The sequence below is a fragment of the Bos grunniens genome, chromosome 6 (assembly GCF_055505025.1).
Source record: "Bos grunniens cultivar Pamir isolate PY7600 chromosome 6, Bosgru_T2T1.0, whole genome shotgun sequence".
Taxonomy (NCBI): domain Eukaryota; kingdom Metazoa; phylum Chordata; class Mammalia; order Artiodactyla; family Bovidae; genus Bos; species Bos grunniens.
Genome location: NC_141170.1, coordinates 93,346,912 through 93,373,066, shown reverse-complemented (window position 1 = coordinate 93,373,066; position 26,155 = coordinate 93,346,912). Strand labels below are relative to the sequence as shown.

Sequence of the window (26,155 nt, the reverse complement as noted above, 5' to 3'; positions counted from 1 at the left end):
CGCACCCCTTAGGAAGCCCCTGCATTGTAGTGTGTGTCAGGATTCCCTTACGTTTTAAGCTTGAACACTATTTTAGTGTGTATATAAACCACTTTTTATTTATTCATTCATCTGTTGTCAGTGGACATTTATGTTGCTTCCATCTCTAGGCTATTTTGTTGGTTTCCTGTGTGTATGTGTTTTTTAAACTATTTTATTGAAGTATAGTTGATTTACAATGTTGTGTTAGTTTCTATTGTAAAGTGACTCAGTTATGCATTTATATATATGTATATATATACACACATTTATCCTTTCTCATATTCTTTTCCATTATGATTACAAGATATTGAATATAGTTTGCTGTGCTATACGGTTGTACCTTGTTGTTATCCATTCTGTGTGTAGTAGTTTGCATCTGCTAAATCCCAGATCCCCAGTTATCTCTCTCTCACCCCTTGGCAAGCACAAATCTATTCTCTGTCTGTTTGTTTCTGTTTTGTGGATAAGTCCATTTATGTCATATTTTTAGATTCACATAGAAGTGACACACATTTGTCCTTCTGCCTGACTCACTTCACTTAGTATGATAGTCTCTTTAAGTCCATCCGTGCTGCTGTAAATAGCATTATTTCTTTTCTTATGGCTGAGTAGTATCCCATTATATAAATGTACCATGTCTTCTTTTTTTTCTTAACTGGAGTATAGTCACTGTAAAATGTTGTATTGGTTTCTAGTGTACAACAGTGTGAATCAGCTATATGTATGTGTATATCCCCTCCCTCTTGAACCGTCCATCCCGCCTGTCTACGTCATCACAGAACACTGGGCTGAGCTCCTTGTGTTTACACGACAGCTTCCCACTAGGTACTCGTTTTACATGTGGTTGTGCATACTCTTTCAGTTTCACCCTCTCCTTCCCCCTGTGTCCACAAGTCCATTTTTTATATCTGTGTCTTCTATTCCTGCCCTGCAAATAGGTTTGTCAGTGCCATTTTTCTAGATTCCACATATATGCATTAATATATTTGTTTTTCTCTTTTTCTTACTTCACTCTGTATGACAGACTCTAGGTTCATTCACATCACTACAAAAGACCCAATTTCTTTCCTTTTATGGCTGAGTAACATTCCATTGTATGTATGTACCACATCGTCTTTATTCATTCATCTGATGAAGTATATTTACGTTGCTTGCATGTCCTATTGTAATTGTAAATAGTGCCGCAGTGAACATTGGGATATATGTATATTTTTGAATTATGGTTTTCTCTGAATGTATGCTCAGGAATGGGATTGCTGGATCATATGGTAATTCTGTTTTTAGTTTTTTAAGGAACCTCCATACTATTCTCCATAGTAGCTATTCCAGTTCATGTTCCCACCAACAGTGTAGGAGGATTTCTTTTTCTCTACATCCTCTTCAGCGTTTATTGTTTGTAGATTTTTTGATGATGGCCATTCTGACAGGTGTGAGATGATACCTCATTGTAGTTTTGATTTGCATTTCTCTAATAATTAGTGATGTTGAGCATCTTTTCATGTGCTTTTTAGCCATCTGTATGTCTTCTTTGGAGAAATGTCAGTTTAGATCTTCTGCCCATCTTTTGAGTTGTTTGTTTTGATATTGAGCTGCAAGAGCTGTTGTATTTTTTTTGGAGATTAATCCCTCGTCGATTGCTTCTTTTGCAAATATTTTCTCCCATTCTGAGGGTTACCTTTTTTGTTTATGGTTTCCTTTGCTGTGCAAAAGTGTTTAAGCTTAATTAGGTCCTATTTGTTTATTTTTGTTTCTATTTTCATTACTTTAGGAGGTGGATTGGAAAAGATCTTGCTGTGATTTATGTCAAAGAGTGTTCTGTCAATATTTTCCTCTAGGAGTTTTATACTACCTGGCCTTACATTTAGCTCTTTAATCCATTTTGAGTTTATTTTTGTGTATGTTTTTAGGAAGTGTTCTATTTTATTCTTTTTCTTGTAGCTATTCAGTTTTCCCAGCACCACATATGGAAGGGACTGTCTTCCCTCCATCATGTACTCTTGCTTCCTTTGTCATAGATGAGTTGATGATGGATGCATGGGTTTATTTCTGGGCTTTCTGTCCTGTTCCATCAATCACTATGTCTGTCTTTGTGCCAGTGCCATACAGTTTTGATGACTGTAGCTTTCTTTGTAGTATAACCTGAAGTCAGGGAGCCTGATTCCACCAGCTCTATTTTTCCTTCTCAAGATTGTTTTGGCTCTCCAGGATCTTTTGTTTTTCCATGCAAATGGTAAAATTTTTTGGTTCTAGTTCTGTGGCAAATGCCATTGGTAATTCAATAGGGATTGCATTGAATTTGTAGATTACTTTGGGGAGTGTAGTCATTTTCACAGTATGGATTCTTCCAATCAAAGAACATGGTATACTATCTCTCCATCTGTTTGTGTCACACATCTTTGATGTCTGTCATCAGTATCTTCTCGTTTTCTGCGTCCAGGTCTTTTCCCTCCTTGGGTAAGTTAATTCCTGGTATTTTTTTCTTTTTGATGAGATGGTAAATGGGACTCTTTCCTTGATTGCTCTTTCTCATCTTCTGTTGTTAGAGTATAGGAATGTATATTCTACCCAGTAGGGCTCTCATTCAGATTCAGCAGAGAAATCAAAAGCTTTACAGACAAGCAAAAGCTAAGAGAAGTCAGCACCACCAAACCAGCTTTACATACTAAGTTGGGACTTGCCTGGTGGTCCAGTGGTTAAAACTCCTCACTTCCAATGTGGAGGGGCACAGGTTTGATCCCTGCTTAGGGAGCTAAGATCCCACATGCTGCACAGAGTGGCCAGAAAAAAAACCAACTTTTAGATTTTAAAAAAATTGTTTTTTAAATTTTTTCCTTAAAAAATGCTTCCTAAGTTAAGCTTTTCGAAATCTGTGGCCCTAAATTAAAGTATTAAATAGCTAATAACTTGCTTTTATTTATATGTATATGTATAGACAGAGGGAAAGACAGGTACTGTAATAGGTTATGAAACTCAGTAACTGCATACTAATCGTAAAGAGCTGTAGGGGGTTTTGTTATTAATCCTAACTGAAAGGAAGGGGAAAAATATGATTGGCTTAAGAGGATTATTTAATAGTCTGAGAAACTTGGTTGTTTAAACAATGCTACTATGTTTTAATTACTTTCTAAACTTTTTTAACTTGTGAAAATTTTAATACTATGGCTCTAAGAGTTTTATTTTTTTCTTTTGTTGTCTCCTAAGAAGAGTGAAAGTTTTCATGAACTTATATTTTAAGTGGATACAAAATATGAAATTATGGGTCACTTAGAGAGTATTGACTTATATTAATTATTTAAATAATATGTTAGGAAATTGAATGGAAATTAGTCAGAAAGGACTTGTATTTCTAAAGAAGAAATGTACCTATCTAGTTATCCTTCCTGCTTATTCTGTTCCACTCAGATTATGAAATGGCCACAGGTAATTTTGAAAATATTACTTTAAAAATTGCACTCTTTTATAGGACATTAAGAAACTTCATAAGCAGATTCAACGATGTTATGCAGAAAATCGACGAGCACTGCACCCTGTGCAGGTATGTTTGAGAAATTTAAAACAAACTTCCAGTTTCCTTTTATATCTTCCTTCAGAAAAGGCATACATAATCCTGATTGCCTTTACAAGAATGAGTGTTACAGGTAATATTTTTTAATAAGCTAAATGTCTCTTTGGGAAAATGTTCTATTTTTCTACAAAAAGAGAATATTTTAAATGTTTTTCATATATTATTTTCAAACACACTGTACCCAGTCATCAGTCCTATACATCTTGACCTGTTCATTGTTGTATAGTTGACCATCGTCATTAAAGGACACACGCATATTTTCATACCAGTTTCTCAGCTCTCAATCCTTCGTTTCTGGGGAGTAGGGGAACTGCCCCAGGCTGATACGTGCCATTGTGCCTGTTGGCCAGATTTTCTCTACTTAAAAGGATTTTGAGTCACTGATAATTTTGAAGGATTGAGGGAGTGATTTGTGAGACTAATTGACTGCTCGTAAGAGTAGGGTCATTTTTCTTATTGTTTTAATTCTAAGTGCGCTAAAAATTAACTCTGACTCACTGATGTTAAAAACTAGAAAATCTTGTTAAAATTGTGGTTAGATATTTTCTTTTTATCAAGTGATAGTAATATTATATTTTCACATTTTAGATTATTTTCACCCTTGATTAGATTTCAAATAGGTTTCAGGGTTTAAAGTCAAAGCAAAATTATGAAGACTTTGGACTAGTAAAAAATAACAGTGGTGGCAAAAGAAGGAGAAGGGAAATGACATGGAAGCAGGAATTTTATAGAAAAGTGATCATTAAACAAGAGCAGATTATAACTGCTTAGAAAATGGAATGAAAATGTAAGTGGAATACAGAAGTTAGTGGGTTAGGAGATGCACAAAAATACACATTTCTATCAAAGATAAATCTTGTCATGTTTAAAGCCATAAATTAATTTTTAAATTAATGTCATAAATTAATTTTTGTCCAGAATGAAAATATTTTGTGTTTCATTGATAGTCAAATTAGTGAGAGAGGAAATAAAATATTGACTTTAATAGTCTTTCAGTCTCTTTTTCTATGCCTGCCAATCTCTTTATCAGTTTTATTTGACAAGCCATGGAGGCCAGCTGAAAAAGAATATGGATGAAAATGACAAAGGATGGGTCAACTGGAAGGTAACTAAAATCGATTAACTCTCATATAATACAAAGTATTTTTAGGCTTAAAGGTCTACATTTTTTACCTGAGTTCTACATAGTGCTAACAAATATGAGTCAGCAGCTCCAAACCCTGTGTACCACTGTACCTAAGTCTAAGTTTACCAAGGAGAGACGCTAAGAGACTTGAGATATAGTTTGTACCTTCTTTCATGAAATCTCACTTGCTATTTTACTGCCAACTTTAAAACATATTTTTTGAAAAAAGAAAGAATTTAAAGGTCTATATGCAATCTCAACCCAGCAAACTGGCTATACATTATTTATAAGAGTGAAGTCACTCTAAAATTTGGAAATGTATTTATTTTCTTCTAAATCTGTTCTATACCCTATCTATCCACACATGGCTACTGAACTCTTAAAGTGTGACTGGTGATTTGAGATGTGCTATAAATGTCAAATAAACACTGGATTTCAAAGATAGTACAAAAAAGAGAAAGAATGTAAGATATCTGCTTAAAATGAAAAAAACACATTTATTATAAGTTTAAATGATAACATTTAAGGTATATTGTGTTGAATACAATGTATTGTTAAAATTAATTTCAAGTATTTCTTGTCACTTTTTAAATTTTCTTATTTATTTATTTTTGGCTGTGCTGGGCCTTCGTTGCTGTGCCCAGGCTTTCTCTGGTTGTGGTGAGCGGGGGCTACTGTCCAGTTGCAGTGTGCAGGCTTCTCATTACTGTGGCGTCTCTTGTTGCAGAGTACAGGCTCTAGGCACTAGGGCTTCAGTAGTTGCAGCTTTGGGGCTCAGTAGTCATGGTGCATGGGCTTAGTTGTTCCGCAGCATGTGGGATCTTCCCAGACCAGGGATCAAACTTATGTACCCTGCATTGCAAGGTGGATTCTTAACCATGGGACCACTAGGGAAGCCCCTTGTCATTTGTTTTTTAATGTGGCTACTAGAAGGATTCAAATTACTTATGTGGCTCACATTTTTTTTTTTTCTATTGAACTAAACTACTCTGTCATTTGACCCAGCAATCCCACTTCTGGGCATACATACCGAGGAAACCAGAATTGAAAGAGACATGTGTACCCCAATGTTCATCGCAGCACTGTTTATAATAGCCAGGACATGGAAGCAACCTAGATGTCCATCAGCAGATGAATGGATAAGAAAGCTGTGGTACATAAACACAATGGAGTATTATGCAGCCATTAAAAAGAATACATTTGAATCAGTTCTAACGAGGTGGATGAAACTGGAGCCTATTATACAGAGTGAAGTAAGCCAGAAAGAAAAACACCAATACAGTATACTAATGCATATATATGGAATTTAGAAAGATGGTAACGATAACCCTGTATGCGAGACAGCAAAAGAGACACAGATGTATAGATTGGCTTTAGTACCAATCCCTAAGGAACCTTAATCCTATTCTACTCAGAGAAGTGGTGGGTTATTCTTATACTTTTTCCCTTTCTCCAAGCCAGTTTTCATTGTGACAGACTTTCCCTGTCTCACTCACTAATCCTATAATGACTGCATTTTTTATTTTATTAATAGTCTATAGTATAAAACATTTTCAAAAGTCTTTTTAAGTTCTAAAGTATAGTATATTTACAAAGTTTTATGTTCATGCCTGTTTTCCTAAGAAATACTGTAATGAGTTAGAGTAGGCGTACTTTCAGTTATTTCAGTTATGGCTTGTAAAATTTATTACTTTATACCACCAGTTTTCCAGAGACATATGAGTTCACAAGTTTCTAATTATGCACATTCCTCTTGGGGCCTTTATTAAGCATAGGCATCATATTTATCGTGTATCATTTTCCAGAAAAATGGCTGCTTATTAATCAATAGGCTATATACACTTATGTGAGAGGTCTCCTGCTTCATTTTTTTATTTCCACAAAAATTATTGAGAAGTGCCATCTAAACCTTGTGATGTATCTTCCTTTTTTCTTTTGGTGCAATTTGCAAAATTCTGCCTACTGTTGTTCAGCCTGTACCTCTGACCTGATAGTTTTGGTAAAGAAGATTTCAAATGTCTATTTTTGTGGAAGTCGATACATGAAAATTATTAAATCTGTAAGCCCTTTATTTTTGATGATTCATATAAATGGAGAAGGAAGTAATTGGAGAAGGCATTCTTTGGCTGGAGAACAATGTGAGCGAATATATAACAAATGCATTTGTTTTGTTGGAACAGAAAGTTAGCAAGATAGATTGGTGCTGTATTGAGGTGAGAGTTACTAAGTTAAGGAGCTTGAATTTTAACCTACACATAAATATGAAACATTGAGAATAGTGTTTTCAGAAAACGAGTCCCCCAGCCATGTGAGGAAGTAAATTGGAGGGATCTGAGGCTAGAGGTGGAAATAGCATCAGGAGGCTACTTAAATAATTGAGATGTGAGGTGAAAAGATGTTCGAGTGATAGGTTCTAAATAAGACATTGTTAAAATATTCTTTCAGACTTCCTGTCATATGTTTTTTGGGTGGGTTTGTCTAGGGAAAAGAAAATAATCATTTTTAGCCAATTTTCACAAAATCCTATTAATTAATAGCATCTTTCTCTTTGTGTTTTAAAGGATATCCATATCAAACCAGAGCACTATAGTGAATTCATACAGAAAGAAGACCTGATTTATCTTACTTCAGATTCACCTAATGTATTAAAGGAATTAGATGAATCAAAGGCCTATGTGATTGGAGGATTAGTAGATCACAACCATCACAAGGTACATACTATTAAGTTTTTATTTTTGCTTTTGCTCATACTTGAAAAAATTGCTGTACCAGTGTTCTTGATAGTAATGTTAATTTTCTTGATAGTAAGTACTGAGTGCTTGTGTTTCCTGAGTACAGTGATATTTTGGTCACCTTTCTAGCTAAGCAAAGCATTTCACATATGTTAGCTTGCTTTATCCTTACTGCAACCCAGTGAAGTCAATGCTGTTAGTATGCACAGTTTACAGATGAGGAACCAGAGGCATATAAAAATTAAATCTAAAATCAATAATAATAGGTAGTAGACACTTGAAACTCCAGATTGCTCTGGAGCCCACATGCTTAAATGATTTTCTGTATTGATAAATGCTGCTTTTGCTAATCAATTTCTAGGCTGCTGGTAAAATTTATATTAATTTATACCAAAATTTATATCCAAATTGGTAAACTTATGCCCATTTTCAAATATGTGATTATATGGGATGTGTTTTCTGTCCTCTTTAATTTGTACTTTTGTCTCTTCCCACCTCCTTACCCTCATTCAAATGAAAAGTTACAAAAGAGACACAGATGTGTAGAACAGTCTTTTGGACTCTGTGGGAGAGGAAGGGGGGGATGATTTGGGAGAATGGCATTAAAACATGTATAATATCATATAAGAAATGAATCGCCAGTCCAGGTTCGATGCAGGATACAGGAATCTTGGGGCTAGTGCACTGGGATGACCCAGAGGGATGGTATGGGGAGGGAGGTGGGAGGGGGGTTCAGGATGGGGAACATGTGTACACCTGTGGCGGATGCATGGCAAAACCAATACAATATTGTAAAGTAAAAATAATAATAATAATAAAAAATGAAAAATTATAGAAATACACTTTCTAAAAGAAAACATTATTTTGTATTTTTCCAGCTATGTTGCATTGTGCTAAGTTAAGCTCAACTTATTTAGTTGAGTATCTGCTGAAATGTTGTCAGCAGAATAATACACAGTAATTCATTATTCTCATATAGCACCACTGTGCAGGAAAATTTTATGCATTGTTGGAAGTATTTATATCATCGTGTTGCAGTATGGTAACCCATTGGCTGTTGAGCATGAGTTGTGCATAGTATGATTGAGAAATTGAGTTTTTAAAAATTATAATAAGTTTAGATAGTCACATGTGGCTATAGTTGGATGGTACAGCTCTATAGCATCGTAGGGAATTTTATCAGAATGGTCTTTAGCCTATTTTTTTCTTAGAAAAATTCTGTTTTCTTATTTCTGTAGAACTAGTTTTTTTCTTTGATGTTGTATGTTTCTCTGAAGTAAAACAATTTTGTTTTCAAAAAGACCTGACTTGATCTATTATCAAATATTGGCCTCTAAAATATCCAGACTATTGGTAATTCCTCTGGCAGTCCTGTGGTTAGGACTCTGTGCTCTTGCTGCCAAGGGCCTGGGTTTAATCTGTGTTTGGGGAACTATAAGATCCCACAAGATGTGTAGCATGGAGTGGCCAATAAATGAATAATTATTTTTTGAAAATGCAAATTATTAGTTGAGAAATTTAGCTCTTTTTCCTCCTGTGTTATGTCTTTGGGCTCTTTTAGTCCTGATTAGACCCAGGCTTTAAGGATTTTAATTTTGAAAAGATAATTCATACTCAGCGTTTTTTTTTAAGTTGAAATTCATGCATCCAGTTAAGTATTGTTCCGCTGAAAGTTGTATTATTTGTTTACTTTTCTGTTTCTCACACATAAATTAAGTGTAACATTAATAGCATTTCTAAAATGTTTACATTTCATTAAAGCAAAGTCCTAAGACAGGATTTAAGTTGATTTCCTTTCTAAAGCTTTTTATTCTACCATGCTACCATGCTAAGGTTGGGTTTTGGGTTTTGGGTTTTGTTTTTTTTTTTTTTCCCCCATAATTCAGCATTCTTTTAATTGACAGAAATGAAAAAATAAAATTTATGGACAATAGGAAATTTTTTTCATTCAGGTTTTTATCTCATCAGTTTTTGCCACTTGTGCCTCTTAGTGCTATATAATTGAAACAGTTCTATCTTTCAGATTCATGAGAAGAGTGATGATGCTTCTATAAGAATTCAGTTTGAATAAGCTGAGAATAAGGCAGTGTGGAGTGATGAGAAGCTGCTTGAGTCAGGAGGCATGAGCCAGGTTTTTCCTTTGGTTCTGCCACTGACGAACTTTGTGACAGGATAGACAGCTTAATGTCTTTGGTTTCCTCGTTTGGTTAAAATAAATACCAGCAACATTCTGACTATACTTATTATCAAGAGAATGTTTTCAAATTAGCTGTTAAATATACACACACAAATTCAGATTACATTCTCTGAACTAAAGTCTTTCCTAAAAATTATTTATTCTATCATAGACTTAAGTTTAAATAATATAATGTTCTAGTCCAGGTGATGATGTCTTTGTTTTAGGGACTCACGTATAAACAAGCATCAGATCATGGAATTGATCATGCACAGCTTCCCCTTGGGAATTTTGTGAAGATGAATAGTAGAAAAGTTTTGGCAGTTAATCATGGTAAGCTATAAGCTTATAAGCTAAAAATTTACCTGAGTGAACACTGAAAAATAACCTTCTATTCACATTTTGTAAAAATAGAAAATATATACCTTTGGAAAATTAAAATGTAGTCATTTATGATTTGTTTGACTGATACATGCATATTTTAGAAAGTTTTGAAGGTATAAAAAAGTGTAAAGAAAAATAAGTAGGTGTCATTTCACTACCCAGAAATACTTCATAGTAACTTTTTGGTGTTTCTCCAAGTTCTTTTCCTATGCATGCTGCTAAGTCACTTCAGTCGTGTCCGACTCTGTGCGACCCCATAGATGGCAGCCCACCAGGCTTCCCCGTCCCTGGGATTCTCTAGGCAAGAACACTGGAATGGGTTGCCATTTCCTTCTCCAGTGCATGAAAGTGAAAAGTGAAAGTGAAGTCTCTCAGTCGTGTCCGACTCTCAGCGACCCCATGGACTGCAGCCTTCCAGGCTCCTCCGTCCATGGGATTTTCCAGGCAAAAGTACTGGAGTGGGGTGCCATTGCCTTCTCCGTTCCTATGCATATATATCCTTTATTATATAATTGGATTCTTACTCTATTACATAAAATGTTACAAATGTGGGGTGTTTTCCCTCCATTTATATTTATTGAATCATTGTTAATGGCTGTGTAACTTTTTCTTCATCTGAATATATCAATACAATAATACAGCCATTCTGTTGACATGTTTTTCTTTTTACTACATTATAGTAAATATTATAATATTTATAATATGCTGTAAATATTATAATAGATATCCTCAGACTTAAGTCTTTGCCTGGAGTTTTGCTTTTTGAAATTTTTTTTAGTAGAGATTTTTGTTAGTACACAACTATTAATTGGGTTTTTTAAATTTCTCTGTAGCAGGCTCTAGGGAGTTATAGAAATGAATTTATTGATTCAAGGAATGAACCTCTTCCAAGACTTTTGATATATAATGGATTCCTTTTCTATCATAAAGTAATACAAATTTACCTTTTCATCAATGTGTTAAAGTGAGAAGAACTTGGCGGGACAGTATTTAAAAAAAAAAAAGGGAGACAAGACACTCCCCAGAGTGAGTGGAAAGCTAGAAGAAATTTAGATTAATGGTAGCTCTCCCCCACCTTTTTTGTTTGTTTGTTTGTTTGCATATAAAGGATAGAGATATGGAAGGAATGAAGAATAAGAAGGAAACCAAAGAGGGGTCCTCTGTCTATTAATTATAATTGACAATGGATAATGGTAAACCTCTGAGTGCTTAAGAAAGGATATGAGGAAAAGCTACAAAGTAGCAGCCTTGAGAGCCTTGGGACATATTAGCTCTGACAGCTAATACAGAAGAAGAAAGTAATAAGAACAAAGTAGTTATTAGGACATGCTAGCACTCTTAACACAAAAGCAATGTATTTTAAAGTATACAGCATTGTGATGAGCTAGGCTAAGAAACAAACGGAGTTTGTCTTCGTTGCAGTGTTTGAGATTATTTTGGAATACCTGGAGACAAGAGACTGGCAAGAAGCATTTTTCACTATTTTACCCCAAAGGAAAGGAGCTGTTCCCACAGACCAAGCCTGTGAAAGTTGTTCACATGACAAGAAATTCGCCAGAGTTGAAGGTGGATTAAACAGTGATTCCAGTGAGGAGGAAAATAGGCATGAACTAGATTCAACGAACAAGGAAGAAAAGCAGGATAAAGAAAATAGCACTGAATCTACAGTGAACTCTGTACCACACTAATATCACTTTTTTTTTTTTTCCTTAAGTTTAAGGAAAAATCAGGAGAAAGTGAGGTGTTTCACAGAATATTTGAATTGGAAAGAAATTTCATTTTCTTTTATTTCTGTTGTGAATTTTTTTTAACTTTTTGAATTAAGTGATAAAAAACACTCATAAGAAAGCATTTTTTTGTTTTTGCATAAGAGTTAAATATGTAAAATAAAAAATTTTCTAAGCCTCAAACAAGCATTACTTGAGAATATTACCCTATTAGTAAATCTATGTTCTTTTATTTACAAGATTGTGTTCTTCAGAATGTGCCTTCAGACCTTTCAGTTTTATTACTATATGTTTATATCAGTGTCTTTCTGATTTATTGCCTACTTATTTGTGGAGGCAAGTATCCTAAATCTCCTTTAAGTCTAACAAAATTTTCTGAATGGGAAATTACCTTCTATTTGCAGCTTTTATATTCACTTTAATTATTTCAAAGGAATATAGTGATTTTAGGAAGAAAGAAGTATTGGATTGATAAGGGGCTTCTGTGGTGGCTCAGTGGTAAAGAATCCACCTGCCAGTGCAGAAGACATGAGTTTAATCCCTGGGTCAGGAAGATCCCCTGGAGAAGGAAAAGGTAACCCATTCCAGTATTCCTGGATTCGATTGAATTTGTTTGAATTATATTCAAACATTGATGTCTTTTGGAATATGGACCCATCTCTATCCTTTTGTGTGTGTGTGATGCATTTTGTGGTTCTAAGGCAAGCACTGAGGACTTAAGACTTTAATATATTTTCTTAATTTAAATAATCAAGGTAAATGATTTCAATTACAAAATTAATTTTTCAGCCACCAGAGAAGCCCATTTTTCAGGCTAGATTATTTTAAAAAGCTGTTGATGGATTTCCCTGGTGGTCCAGTGCTTAAGAATCCACCTTCCAATGCAGGGGACACGGGTTCGACCCCTGGTCTGAGAAAATTCCACATGCCTTGGGTAACTAAGCACGTGCACTCTACTGTGCCTGCGCTCCAGAGCCCTCAAGCTGCAGCTGCTGAAGCCCACGTGCTCTAGCGCCTGTGCTCCAGAAGAGAAGCCACTGCAATGAGAAACCCATGCACAGCAACTAGAGAAAGCCCACATGTAGCAGTGAAGACCCAGCCCAATCAAATATAAATACATAAACTTATTTTTAAAAAAGGCATAGTGATCCATTTTTGTCATTACCCAAATTTAAAAAGAAACAGCTCTTAAAAAAGTAGCCCTTGGCAGCTATCCTTTTCTTTCCATATGTACTTCTTTAAAATAATGTTGGTTCTTAAGCAAATAAAGTTAACTTTATATGTGCATCTGTCTATCGTATAATAATATTTAAGCTAATGTAAATATGTTTCTGTAAATACTATAAGCATGTATGAAAATATGCGTATAATTGTATATACATGTCTGTCCACATCATGTATAATTCTGTTATTGATGATAGGATTGAGTTGCCATATCTGTATTATTTGTGTGAATGTGCTGAAAAACACTAAGGAATTTAAATTTCATGAAATGTAAATATCTATAACCAAACATTTATATGAGGGCGTTGGCAAGAGATGGTGGAGCTAGTAGATGTTTTAGTTCCTGCCAGTAAATGTAGAGCAGTTATATTTAACGTGATTATTCTTTGTCACAGCTAAAGTAACACTTCAGAAGCCTTAGTTACTAGGTTTGGATAAATTAAGTTTCTGTTTTTTTTTTACTTATTGGCATCTCAGATTATATACACATTTGATCAAAAATTCACTGAATTTAATATTGACATTCACTGTCTCTTTTGTTGCTTTATTCTTAGTAATCTATTACAGTAACCCATTTAAAGGTCTGTGAGACATGTATGTAAATAAAGAAAAGCCCCCACAGTTGTAGAAGAATAGAGCTTGTGTCTTAAGTTGTGTTTTTCAAAGTTACAGGTTTTTCTAAGTATAGTTAGTAGCATGAAATGTTAGGCTTATAATTTAAATCATTCCATATGGACTAAGGCTCAGTTTGATATTGAAAAGTGGGGAAAGGTCATTACAAGCACCATGTAGTTTAATTTTCACTAATTATATAAGCCCTACATTTGTTTCCAGGGCTGCCGTAACAAAATACTGCCAACAACAGTAGTTTATTTAAAAACAACAGTAGTTTATTTTAAAACAACAGTAGTTTATTCTCAAAACAAAAGACATGTACTCTTATAGTTCTGGAGACTGATAGTCCAGAATCAGGGTGTTGGTTGGCTCATACTCCCTCAGAAGGCTAGTGAAGATTCCTTCCTGGCTGCTTCTAGCTGTCGGTGGTTGCCAGCAATCCTTGGCGTTCCTTGGCTTGAAACTGCATCACCTAAATCTTTGTCATCACATGGACTTCTGCCCTCTGTCTTTTGTGCTTGTATTGTGTCCTTTTAAGGATACCAGTGATTGGATTAGGGTTCACCATTATCCACTGTGACTTCATTTTAACTTGATTTTATCTACAAAAACTGTTTTCAAATAAGTTCACATCCACAGGTATCATATATTAGGATTTGAACTATATCTTTTGGGTGGATACAATTCTGTTCACTCCAAGTCCATATCTAATTTGGATTGCTGATGACAAGAAGGTGAAGATGACAATTAGAAATGACTAATTTCTGAGATATTTAAAATTTTGTTTTTATTTAAATAATTGTAATTTTTTCTTATTTTACTATGTTCTCAAAATTGTTTTGGTTTATCTGAGGTACTTTATTTAAAAACTTAAGTAATATTAGAGTCACTTGTATTGGAACATAGTAAAGGTGGGGAATTTAGTATTTAAATGCATCAAAATGAGATATGTCTGCTGAAATAATTGGATTTTCTCTCATTTTTTTTTTTAATTTTTAAAAGTTTATTTTTATTGAAGTTTAGTTGATTTACAAGATTTTGGGTGTATCACAAGGTGATCCGGTTATGCATACACACTATATTTATAAAATATATTTTTTATTCCTTCTCAGGTTCTTTTCCACTATAGGTGATTAGAAGATATTGAATATTGTTCCCTATGCTACATAGTAAGTCCTTGTTTATCTATATTGTATGGAGTAGTGTGTATCTGTTAATCTCAAATTCCTAACGTATCTCATCCCCCACTTTGCCCTTTGGTAACTTAATTTTGCTTTCTGTGTCTGTTTCTGTTTTGTAAATAAATTCATTTGTATAACTTTTTAGATTTCACATGTAAGTGATGTGATATTTGTCTTTATCTGATTTACTTGACTTAGTATGGTAATCTCTGGGTCCATCAGTGTTGTTACAAATGGCATTATTTCATTCTGTTTTAACATTCCATTGTGTTAAATATATACACACACACACACCACATTTTCTTTATCTGTTCATTTGTCAGCAGTCATTTAGGTTGCTTGTGTGTCTCGGCTATTGTAAATAGTGCTGCAGCAAACACTGGAGTGCATGTATCTTTTGAATTAAGAGTTTTGTCTTTTCTGGAAATGTGCCCAGGATTGTGATTGGTGAGTTCTAAGGTAACTATTTTTAGTTTTTTAAGAAACCTCCATACGGTTCTCCATAGTGGGCTGTGCCAATTTACATGCCCAGCTTACAGTGTAGGAGGGTTCTCTTTTCTCCACATGCTCTCCAGCGTTTATTTGTCGACTTTTTGATGATGGCCATTTTGCCTGATGTGAGGTGATAACTTATTGTAGTTTTGATTTGCTTTTCTCTAATAATTAGCAATGTGAACATCTCTTCACATGCCTATTGGCTATTGTATATCTTCTTTGGAGACATGTTTATTTAGATTATCTGTACGTTTTTGATTGGGATTTTTTTGTTTGTTTGATTTTGATTTGTCTTGGCCCTCTGGTGGGCTGGGCAGTGTCTAGAGGTGAGTCCAGAGGCTTGGGCTGAGTGTTCTCTAGGAAGCCTATTTGTGTTGGGTGGGGCTATGTCCCTGCCCAATTTGTTGTTTGACCTGAAGCATCTTAGCACTGAAGTCCACAGGCTATTGGATGGATCTGATGGTCTTGGTGCTAATGAGCCAAGATGTTAACTGTCAACAGCAACAGTGTTCACCAGGCTGGATGTTCCCCAGTGTGTCCATCACCAGTGTCTGTACCCCCAGTGTGAGCCACAGCCACCCCTGCCTCTCCAGGAGACTGGTCGAAACCAGCAGGTTGGTCTGGCCCAGGCTCCTATCAAATTGCTGCTTTTGCTCTGGGTCCCAGTGTGCTTAAGACTTTGTGTGTGCCTTTTAGGAGTAAAGTCTCTATTTCCTCCAGTCCTATAGGGCTCTTGACTGCATGCCCTGCTCCTTCTTCAAAGCCAGACGTTCAGGGAACTCATCTTCCCAGTGCCGGACTCCAGGCTGAGGAGTCTGATGTGGGGCTCAGAACTCTCCTGTGCAAGAACCTCTACAGCCTAATTATTCCCCAGTTTGTGGGTCACTCACCTGGAGGGTATGGGATTTGATTATATTGTGAATCTGCCCCTCCTGGCCCTCCTGTGGTTCCTTCTTGATGTGTTTAGTTCTGGTAGCTTCCAGTCTTTTTCATCAGTGATTGTTATGCAGATGTGATTTTGGTGTGCTCCTAAAAAGAGGTGAACTCAAGGTCTTTCTACTCCGCCATCTTGGCTGCTTTCTCATTTCATTTCTTTAAAAATGCATGGTCTTTATAAAGCAAGCTCCTGTTTAAGGGAAAGGACATTGTTGAGACTGTTTCTCCAGAGATCAGAGTGTTTGCACTATGGAGAATTTTAATTTGGCTTTGGAAAAGCCAAAAGAAAGCCATTCTGAAGATTCCTTTTAGGAATGCTTTAAGAGGTGAATGAACAATTATGAAACCCACCAATTATAATTAGAAGGTAAAATTATATATTATTTCACCTTATAGCTGGGAATGGTCACTGAGATGATATAGATAGAAGGCAAGAATTGTCCATACAGCGCCAAGAATAGTACAGACAACTGTTGTAAAAAGTGAATAAATAAGAAAAAAGAATGGCAGAGATTAGAATTAATGACAGCAGTGTTCTAGAACGCTCACTGAAATTTCTTGCAGTTAGCAAGAGATGTTTATCTCTGTTTTCTTGGCTTCTTGCTAGACACATATAGTAGGCACTTAAATAGGAAGGGGAGAACCAGTGACAGAATCAAGAGATAATACAATTAGTGGAAAGAGTTGGTTTAAATCTCCCCACTGCAACATGATAGTTGTGTGACTCTGGGCAAGTTATTCAACCTTTTTAGGTCTCAAGAGTCCTGATTTGTAAAATGGGAATGTTATCCCATTTAGCCTATCCCTTAGGGTTAAGCAGTCAACTGGTTTGAAACCAAACAGCAGCTAACTTGATAATACCTTCTCATATTGACATCCCTTCACTTCTTGTCTCATTTTCTTCATTTCTCACTCTTCCTTTTTGACATTGCCTGCCCCCCAAAAGGAATAATAAAACCCTTTGTTTTAGGCTTTGCTTTAAGGATTTTGAATTGATAAGATTCTGAATATTCAAACTTTCTAAATTATTAGAACGAACATTTATCAAAGTATGGAAGTCAGAGTTGCTTTAGGAAACATTGAAAAAACAGTACTAACATAAAACAGTGACCACACAAGACAGTATCTGTCTGTCCCATCACCAGATATGGTCTAAAGTCACTCAGATGAGATTTTAAAAACTCAAAACCTAAACTTATGCTGTATTTGCTGTATTAGTAAGTTTACTCAGCAATGTTAAAATAGAAGCGTATCAGGGTAATAATAAAAAGGAAGACAGAAGTCACAGTTTTAACATTGGGTGGAAGGTTCAACACTTTATAGTGAAACAAGCAAAAGAAAGGCATGTTGTAGTGTTCAAGAAAGTAATCCTCAGTGAACATATCATAGTTATGAATATCTGTGCACCAGGTAGCATAATATTCAAATTCATTGAAAGAAAACTGAGAATTATATGAAATATTAAGAAATGCAGTTGTATAAGGAGAATTTAATTCATTCTTTTCAATACATGATAGCTCAGGCGGACAAAATATAAATTTATGGAAGATGTAAATGCTAGAATTAATAAGAGATATAATTGATATATATCCAGTTCTATAGGTGAAAAGTTTTCCAGTGCATAAGGGACATTCATAAAAGTATCTGTTAAATCACAAAGGAAAGTAATTTCAAAAGTAAAAATAATATAGGCAACTTCTCTAATAACAGTAAAAGTAGAAAATAAACTTGTGGGACAAGAGGAAAGGCTTGCAACCTAAAACCATAAAAAACAATATTGCAGATAATTTCTTATAACTTAATTATAAAATTCTAAACTACATTTACACGTCATTTCAAAATGCATGAATCAAAGTGAACAAAATTACAAAGACCACAGAACTACATCATCTACCATAATAGTTAGAAAATAAGCATGAAGAGAAAAATTAGATGGGATATGTAAGATTTGAACAACACAATTAACAAGCTTGGTTTAATGGATATACCTGTGTATCTAACGACTTTAAAATTCACATTATTTTCAAGTTGTATGGAACATTTATAACATTGACCATATGCTAACCCTCAAAGCTACCCACAAGAAAATTATTGTGGATCATTTTTGCCTATCATATTATTTGATCACAATGCAATTAAATTATAAATCATTAAAAAAAATACAACAAGTTTAAAAAGCATATGTTTGAGAAATTTTTTTTGAAAAGGCTTATCAAAACAGCTTATAGGTTACAGAAGAAAAAATTAGAAAATATTTAAAAGTAAATTTAATGAAACAATCTGTATGAAAACTTGTGGAATGTAGTAAAACAGTTTAGAGGAAAATTTATAGCCCATTAAGTTAGAAAAAGAAGGACTAGCATTATTGAGCCATGCATTTAATTTAACAAGTTATAAAAGAACAGAATAAAATTCAAAGTTGAAAGAGGGAAACAAGATAAAATCAGCATTAAAAGTAAAACAAACATACAGTTAAGAGGCTGAAGGCAACAATTTTTTTAAAAAAATAGTAGTCTTTTAAAGAAGAAAACTTTAAGGAGACAAGACAATATAGAAATGATGGAGATATTAAATTGTAAACAAATGGGAATTATAAACTACTTTGTGTCAATACACATGAAAGTTTATGTGAAATGACTTATAAAAATTAAAATCACCAAAAAAATTTAGTACCATAAATAATTTTATAATTCTAAGTAATTTGATTTAGTATCATAAAATCCAGGACCAAATGTTTTATGGGAATATCTGTGAGACATACCAAAAGCAAATACCTATTTTACACAGATTCTTTGTAGAGAACTAAAAATGAGGGAACACTCATTTTATGAAGTTTGTTAACTATGCTGTTCAAGTCATATATTTTCCACTTTAGGTTTTTGTTATGATAAACATATAACATCGAATTTAAGTGTATGGTTTAGTGAGATTATATAGAAAAACCCTAGTGAGCTTTTTGGCCAACCCAGTATAGTCACATTGTTGGGGAATCGCTTTCTAGAACATATTCATCATGCAACACTGAAACTCTATACTCACTAATTTCCCTTCCTCCTTCCCACCAGTCCTTGGTAACTATCTTTCTATCATTTTGACTACTTTAGATACTTCATATGGTAGAGTCATACAATATTGTCCTTTTATGACTGGTTCTTCACGTAGCATAATGTCCTCAAGGTTCATGCAAGTTATAGTATGTGACAGGATTTCTTTCTTAGGCTGCACAGTATTCCATTGTACTACATTTTCTTTATCATTCATCTGTTCATGAATATTTGGATTGCTTCCACCTCTTGGCTATTTTGAATAATGCTGTGATGAACATGAGTGTACATCTGTCTCTTTGAATCCTGCTTTCATTTCTTTTCCATATATGCCCACAAATGGGATTAGTGAATTGTATGTTAATTCCATTTTTTGAGGAATCTATACTGTTTTCCATGATAGGTATACCATTTTACATTCCCATCAACAATGTGTGAGCATTCCAACTTCTCTGTATCTCACCAAAACTTATTTTCTGTTCTTCTGATAGTGGCCATTCTGATGGGTATAAAAAAAAAAAAAGAAGGGATATCTCATTGTGATCATCTCTAATGATTAGTGATGTTGAACATTTTTTCACATTTTTATTGGCCATTTGTAAAATTTTATTTGGAGAAATGTCTAATCAAGTCCTTTGCTTATTTTAAAATTGGTTTCTTTTCTATCATTGAGTTATAAAATTTCCTTACATTTTCTAGATATTAATCCCTTATCAAATATATAATTTGGAAATATTTTCTCCCATCCCATAGGTTGCCTTTTCACTATGTTGTTTCTTGTGCCATGGAGTTCTAAAATTTGATGGAGTCCCATTTATCTTTAATTTTATTGCCTGTGTTTTAGGTATCATATCCAAGAAATCACTGCTGAATTGAATGTCCTAAAGTTTTTCCCCTGTTTTCTTCTAGGAGCTTAATAGTTTTAGGTCTTACATTTATTTATTTATTTATTTATTTTTGACTCATAGCTTCATACATTTAGGTCTTTAATCAAATGAGTTAATTTTTTATAAAGTATAAGGTAACTTTATACCTTTGCATATGGATATCCGGTTTTCCCAACATCATTTGTCCCCCATTGTAGTCTCAGCCCTTTGTTGAAAATCATCTGGCCATGTATGCAAGAGTTTATTTCTGGGCCCTCTATTCTTTTTTATTGGTCTGTATGCTTATCTTTATGCCAGTATTACCCTGTCTTAACTATTGTTGCTTTGTAATATGTTTTGAAATCAAAGAGTCTGAGGCTTGCTAGCTGCCTTTTTTTTTTTTTTTTAAGATTGTTTTGGTTATTCAGGGTCCTTTAAAATTCCATATGAATTTTACAGTTTTTCTTCTATTTCTATAAGAAGTGTCATTGAGAGTTTGACAGAGATTGAACTGAATCTGTTGATCTTTTTGAGTAGTACGGACAGTTTAGCATTATTGTCTTTCAGTCAATACATGTGGAGTGTCTTTCCATTTTTTTCCTTTCTTCTTTAATCTCTCCTAGCATTGTCTTTTATCTTTCAGTGTATAAGTCTTTCACCTCCTTGGTTAATTTTTTTTCTAAGTATTTTATCCTTGCTAATGCTATAGGACGTGGGATTTTTTTCCCCTTAATTTTCTTTTTGATTTGGTCATTGTAGTGTATCAGAATGCAACTGATTTTTAAGTGTTCATTTTGCATCTTCAACTTTGCTGAATTTGTTAGTTCTAAAGGGGATTTTTTTTGTATGTGGAATCTTTAAGGTTTTTTACATATAAGATCATATCATCTGCAAATAAATCATTTTAATTATATTCTTCCCCTTATTCTTTTCCAATTTGTATACCTTTTATATCTTGTCTGGATTGCTCTGGTTAGAATTTCCAGGACTATGTTGAATAGAAGTAGTTAGAATGGACATCTTTGCCTTGGTCCTGATCTTCAAGGAAAAGTTGTCAGACTTTCCCTTGTTGAATTCCATGTTAGCTATGGGCTTTTCACATATGGCCTCTGTTATGTTGAGGTACGGAGAAGGCAATGGCACCCCACTCCAGTACTTTTGCCTGGAAAATCCCATGGATGGAGGAGCCTGGTAGGCTGTAGTCCATGGGGTCGCCAGAGTTGGACACGACTGAGCGACTTCACTTTCACTTTTTGCTTTCATGCATTGGAGAAGGAAATGGCAACCCACTCCAGTGTTCTTGCTGGGAGAATCCCAGGGACGGGGAAGCCTGGTGGGCTGCCGTCTATGGCGTTGCACAGAGTCGGACACGACTGACGCGACTTAGCAACAGCAGCAGCATGTTGAGGTAGCTTTCCGTGAATTCCTTGCTTGTTGAAACGTTTTGATCATGAAAAGGTGTTGAATTTTGTTAGATTTTTTTCTGCATTGATTGAAATAATGGTGTGATTTTTGTCCTTGATTTTGTTAATGTGCTGTATTACATTGATTCTCCAAAATACAGAAAATATAAACTGACCAGTTATCACAGAAGAAATAAAATTGTCAAAGGACTACCACTCCCAAGACACCAAACCTACATGGTCTGATAGGTGAATTTTACTAAAGTGTGAAAGTATTACTCACTAAGTTGTGTCTGACTCTTTGTGACCCCATGGGCTATAGCCCACCAGGCTCTTCTGTCCATGGAATTCTCCAGGCAAGAATACTGTAGTGGCTTGCCATTTCCTCCTCCAGAGGATCTTCCTGACTGAGGGATCAAACCCACGTCTCGTACACTGCAGGCAGATTCTTTACCCTCTGAGCCACCAGGGAAGCCCAAATTTTACTTAAGTTTGCAAGGAAAAGGAATCTACAATGCTATTGCAACCTCTCCCTGACAGGAAAGAGAGAGAGAGAGAGCAAGCTTTGAAATGAATTTAATGAAGGAGCATAGTCTTGATACATATTAGTGGTGCCTACTGGTTAAGCAAATAGATTCCAGCTACACTTTAAACCAGTCACTTTTGTGTCAGAGTTAACTGTCCACCACAGAATATAGTTGTAGCTGGAAATACGATTCCTGCTTAATAATTTTCTCAGCCTCCTTTCAGCTAGACTAATTCTCAACCATGGAAGGTGACCAGAAGTAACAATTCCCATTTCAAGACCAAGACTTGAAGCAGATGTCCCCTCCCTTGGTAGCAGAATAATGTTCTCCCAGAGATCCTAATTCCTGGAACCTATGGTGTTACATGGTAAAGGGGAATTAAATTGCTAATTATTTGACTTTAAGATTATCTTGGATAACCTGGATAGCAGACAGGCTCTGTGTAACCATAGGATCCTTAACAGTGGAAGAGGGGGAAGCTAAAGAGTCAGTATCAGTGATGTGTTACAAGAAAGACTCAACCAGCCCCTGCTGGCGTTAAAGACAGAGGGAGTCATGAGCCAGGGAGTGTGGGTACCTGCTAGAGGTTGGAAAAAGCAAGGAAACAGATTCCCCCCTAAAGCCTCCAAAAGAAGTGAAGCCCTCCCAACACCTTGGTTTTAGCCCAAGGAGATCTATTTAGGACCTCAGCCCTGGAATTTTAAGAATTTAAATATGTGTTGGCTTACCAGTTAAGTTGTGGTAATTTACTATAGCAGCTATTGGAAGTTAATACTTTCTTCCACTTTTACTTTTTCCTCTCTTTCCAGGAAGGTGAAGTTAACAGTGAAACCTTGATGATGGTAGAGGCACAAGGTGGAAGGATAAAGGGCCTGTGAATCACCAAGTGAAGTGAAGTCATCTGCTGGTTGAAAACACACACTTCAGACACATGCAGAAAAAACCTCTGTTGTATTTGAATGATGACATTTGTTACAACTGTTCTGTCTCATTCCAGTGAGTACAACTCTCAGAGCCTTAGTTTTCTTATTTAAAAAAAAAAAAAGGGAGGATATCAATAATAGTGATCTCAAATAGTTACTGCGAAAATTAGTTACTATAACTAAAGTGTTTAGAATGATTCCTGACACACAGTAAATGCGGTATGTGTTAGTATTAAGATTGTGTGCAAGCACGCATACACACACGAAATTTATAAGAATATTTTTTGTTTTCAATATCACAGCCAACATTCTAAACAAAAGATTGGCTAATTGGTAGATAGAATTCAGCAATACAGTGAAAGAAGAACATAGCATGGCCCTCGGTTCAGTTCAGTCACTCAGTCGTGTCTGACTCTTTGTGACCCCATGAACCGCAGCACACCAGGCCTCCCTGTCCATCACCAACTCCCAGAATTTACTCAAACTCATGTCCATTGAGTCAGTGATTCCATCCAACCATCTCATCCTCTCTCATCCCCTTCTCCTCCTGCCCTCAATCTTTCCCAGCATCAGGGTCTTTTCAAATGAGTCAGCTGTTTGCATCAGGTGGCCAAAGTATTGGAGTTTCAGCTTCAACATCATTCCTTCCAGTGAACACTCAGGACTGATCTCCTTTAGGATGGACTGGTTGGATCTTCTTGCAGTCCAAGGGACTCTCAAGAGTCTTCTCCAATACCACAGTTCAAAAGCATCAATTCTTCAGTGCTCAGCTTTCTTTATAGTCCAACTATCACATCCATACATGAACACTGAAAAAACCATAGCCTTGACTAGACGGACCTTTGTTGGCAAAGTAATGTCTCTGGTTTTTAATATGCTGTCTGCTACTGCTGCTGCTAAGTCGCTTCAGTCATGGCCGACTCTGTGCAACCCCATAGACGGCAGCCCACCAGGCTCCCCCATCCCTGGGATTCTCCAGGCAAGAACACCGAAGTGGGTTGCCATTTCCTTCTCCAATGCATGAAAGTGGAAAGTGAAAACTGAAAGTGAAGTCGCTCAGTCGTGTCCAACTCTTAGCGACCCCACCGACTGCAGCCTACCAGGCCCCTCCGTCCATGGGATTTTCCAGGCAAGAGTACTGGAGTGGGGTGCCATTGCCTTCTCCGATTATGCCATCTAGGTTGGTCATAACTTTCCTTCCAAGGAGTAAGCGTCTTTTAATTTCATGGCTGCAATCACCATCTGCAGTGATTTTGGCACTGTTTCCACCACTGTTTCCCCATCTATTTGCCATGAAGTGATGGGTCCAGGTGCCATGATCTTAGTTTTCTGAATGTTGAGTTTTAAGCCAATGTTTTCACTCTCCTCTTTCACTTTCATCAAGAGGCTCTTTAGTTCTTCTCTTTCTGCCATAAGGATGGTGTCATCTGCATATCTGAGGTTATTCATATTTCTCCCAGCAATCTTGATTCCAGCTTGTGCTTCATCCAGCCCAGCGTTTCTCATGACGTACTCTGCATATATATGTATTCATGCATATACAAGCAGGGTGACAATATACAGCCTTGACATACTCCTTTTCCTATTTGGAACAAGTCAGTTGTTCCATGTCCAGTTCTGACTATTGCTTCCTGACCTGCATACAGATTTCTCAAGAGGCAGGTCAGCATGGCCCTAGAGTGGTTTATTTTAGAAATACCAAAAGTTCAATATTAGGAAACGTTGTTAATATCATTCACAATTTGCAGTGAATAGAAAGGAACTAGCAGCAGTAGTTCCTTTCTGACTCATAAGTTAGACTATTAGAAAAAGGCTCACCTCCTCACAAAAAGAAAAATTATTCCTAACTTATGACATTTGTTACAAATGTTTAACAAATGGTTTTTTCAATAGTCTATATTATTGAACACAGTACATTGCGAGAAGTAGCTCAGATGTTAAAATTCAGTTTGTTTATTATTGTTGATTTTCTATCAGAGTTTGGGGTAGTGTTGAATTTAAATTGCCTGAATTCTGATTATGGATGATTTTTCTAGTATCAGAGTCCAATACTTATGTATTAATATTAATAGTAGCCCAAGACTAGAAATGTAGTATATAAATAAACATTTCTTTTATACAAGGTACTAATTAACTACAAATAGAAATTTTTCCATTAATATTTATTTAGTAGCTTTATATACAGTTGCTTTGAGATTTACATGTACCACCATATAGAGGAGCTGTTGATTCCTCCATACCAAAAATGTGTTTTTCATAATTGATGTCATAACAAAGTGAAACTCGTGTTTCTGAAAGGTTTAGCCCAGTCTACCATTTCTACCTTCGGTATGTTACAGGATAAAATGCTCTTTGGGCAGAGAGATTGTATCCTTGTTGTATACTCCTTGCTGACACTGGCTTTGTTGATGTGCTCTCCTGAGTTTTAGGCCTGGGAAGAGATTTTGGCTTGCTGAAATATTCTGCAACAGGTATTTTTGTCTGATTTCTTCTTATAAACAATGGAGGCTTGCCCTCTGAAATAGAAAAAGTCTCAATAAGACCATAATTGAGACATCCAAATATAGTAACTTCTGTCATGTCTTAGTAGCAAATGACATACAAAAAAAAAAAAACTGTATGAAGTTTAGGTGGTTCAGATATACCCAAATTTCATAAAAATTATTTATTCTCATCTTTATTACCACCTGCTCATCTTTAATGGGAGAAGGCAATGGCACCCCACTCCAGTACTCTTGCCTGGAAAACCCCATGGACGGAGGAGCCTAGTAGGCTGCAGTCCATGGGGTCGCTAGGAGTCACAGACGACTGAGCAACTTCACTTTCACTTTTCACTTTCATGCATTGGAAAAGGAAATGGCAACCCACTCCAGTGTTCTTGCCTGGAGAATCCCAGGGACGGGAGAGCCTGGTGGGCTGCTGTCTCTGGGGTTGCACAGAGTCGGACATGACTGAAGCGACTTAGCAGCAGCAGCAGCAGCATCTTTAATGAGCTATTTGTACTACAACATGCAGGATATGTTCTTTCAGTTAGAATCAAACATCATTTTGGTAGGAACCATTTAGAGCTGGTGATGGGCAAAGAATGGGGCCAGTGAGAGAAAGGTGAAGTATCTGCAGTCCTGACAGACAAAAAAGCAAAGCAGACAAGCAGGTTAAAACAACTGCACTGATAAGACCTTCCCAAGGCCTGCATTAGCTACATCCAAG

The 26,155-nt window shown here is 35.7% G+C and overlaps 2 protein-coding genes across 31 annotated transcripts in view; one reads left to right on the top strand and one right to left on the bottom strand.

Annotated features, from left to right (window-relative positions):
- TRMT10A (tRNA methyltransferase 10A) overlaps positions 1–26,155 on the top strand; it is a 51,935-nt gene that overhangs the window by 16,969 nt on the left and 8,811 nt on the right. For 6 of the 19 annotated variants that reach the window (XR_015165706.1, XR_015165705.1, XR_015165708.1 and 3 more), the window contains exons 4-9: positions 3,485–3,556; positions 4,617–4,691; positions 7,274–7,423; positions 9,848–9,953; positions 14,683–14,739; positions 22,832–23,018. Coding sequence is in view for 9 of the 19 variants with exons in the window: in XM_086406718.1 (XP_086262844.1) it covers positions 5,768–5,965; positions 7,274–7,423; positions 9,848–9,953; positions 11,427–11,692 (720 nt within the window). In the remaining 10 variants the exon portion in view is untranslated. Of the gene's footprint in view, positions 1–3,484; positions 3,557–4,616; positions 4,692–4,759; positions 5,966–7,273; positions 7,424–9,847; positions 9,954–11,426; positions 13,591–14,682; positions 14,903–22,831; positions 23,019–26,155 lie in introns of those variants that run through there. The other 13 variants (XM_086406710.1, XM_086406711.1, XM_086406714.1 and 10 more) reach the window with 5 other exon arrangements.
- The window catches only part of C6H4orf17 (chromosome 6 C4orf17 homolog), an 88,815-nt gene continuing 87,752 nt past the window's right edge, over positions 25,093–26,155 (bottom strand). For all 12 annotated transcript variants that reach the window (XM_086406733.1, XM_086406724.1, XM_086406726.1 and 9 more), the window contains one exon: positions 25,093–25,461. In XM_086406733.1, the coding sequence (XP_086262859.1) occupies positions 25,265–25,461 (197 nt within the window). In that variant the 3' untranslated portion in view covers positions 25,093–25,264. The remainder of the gene's footprint in view (positions 25,462–26,155) is intronic.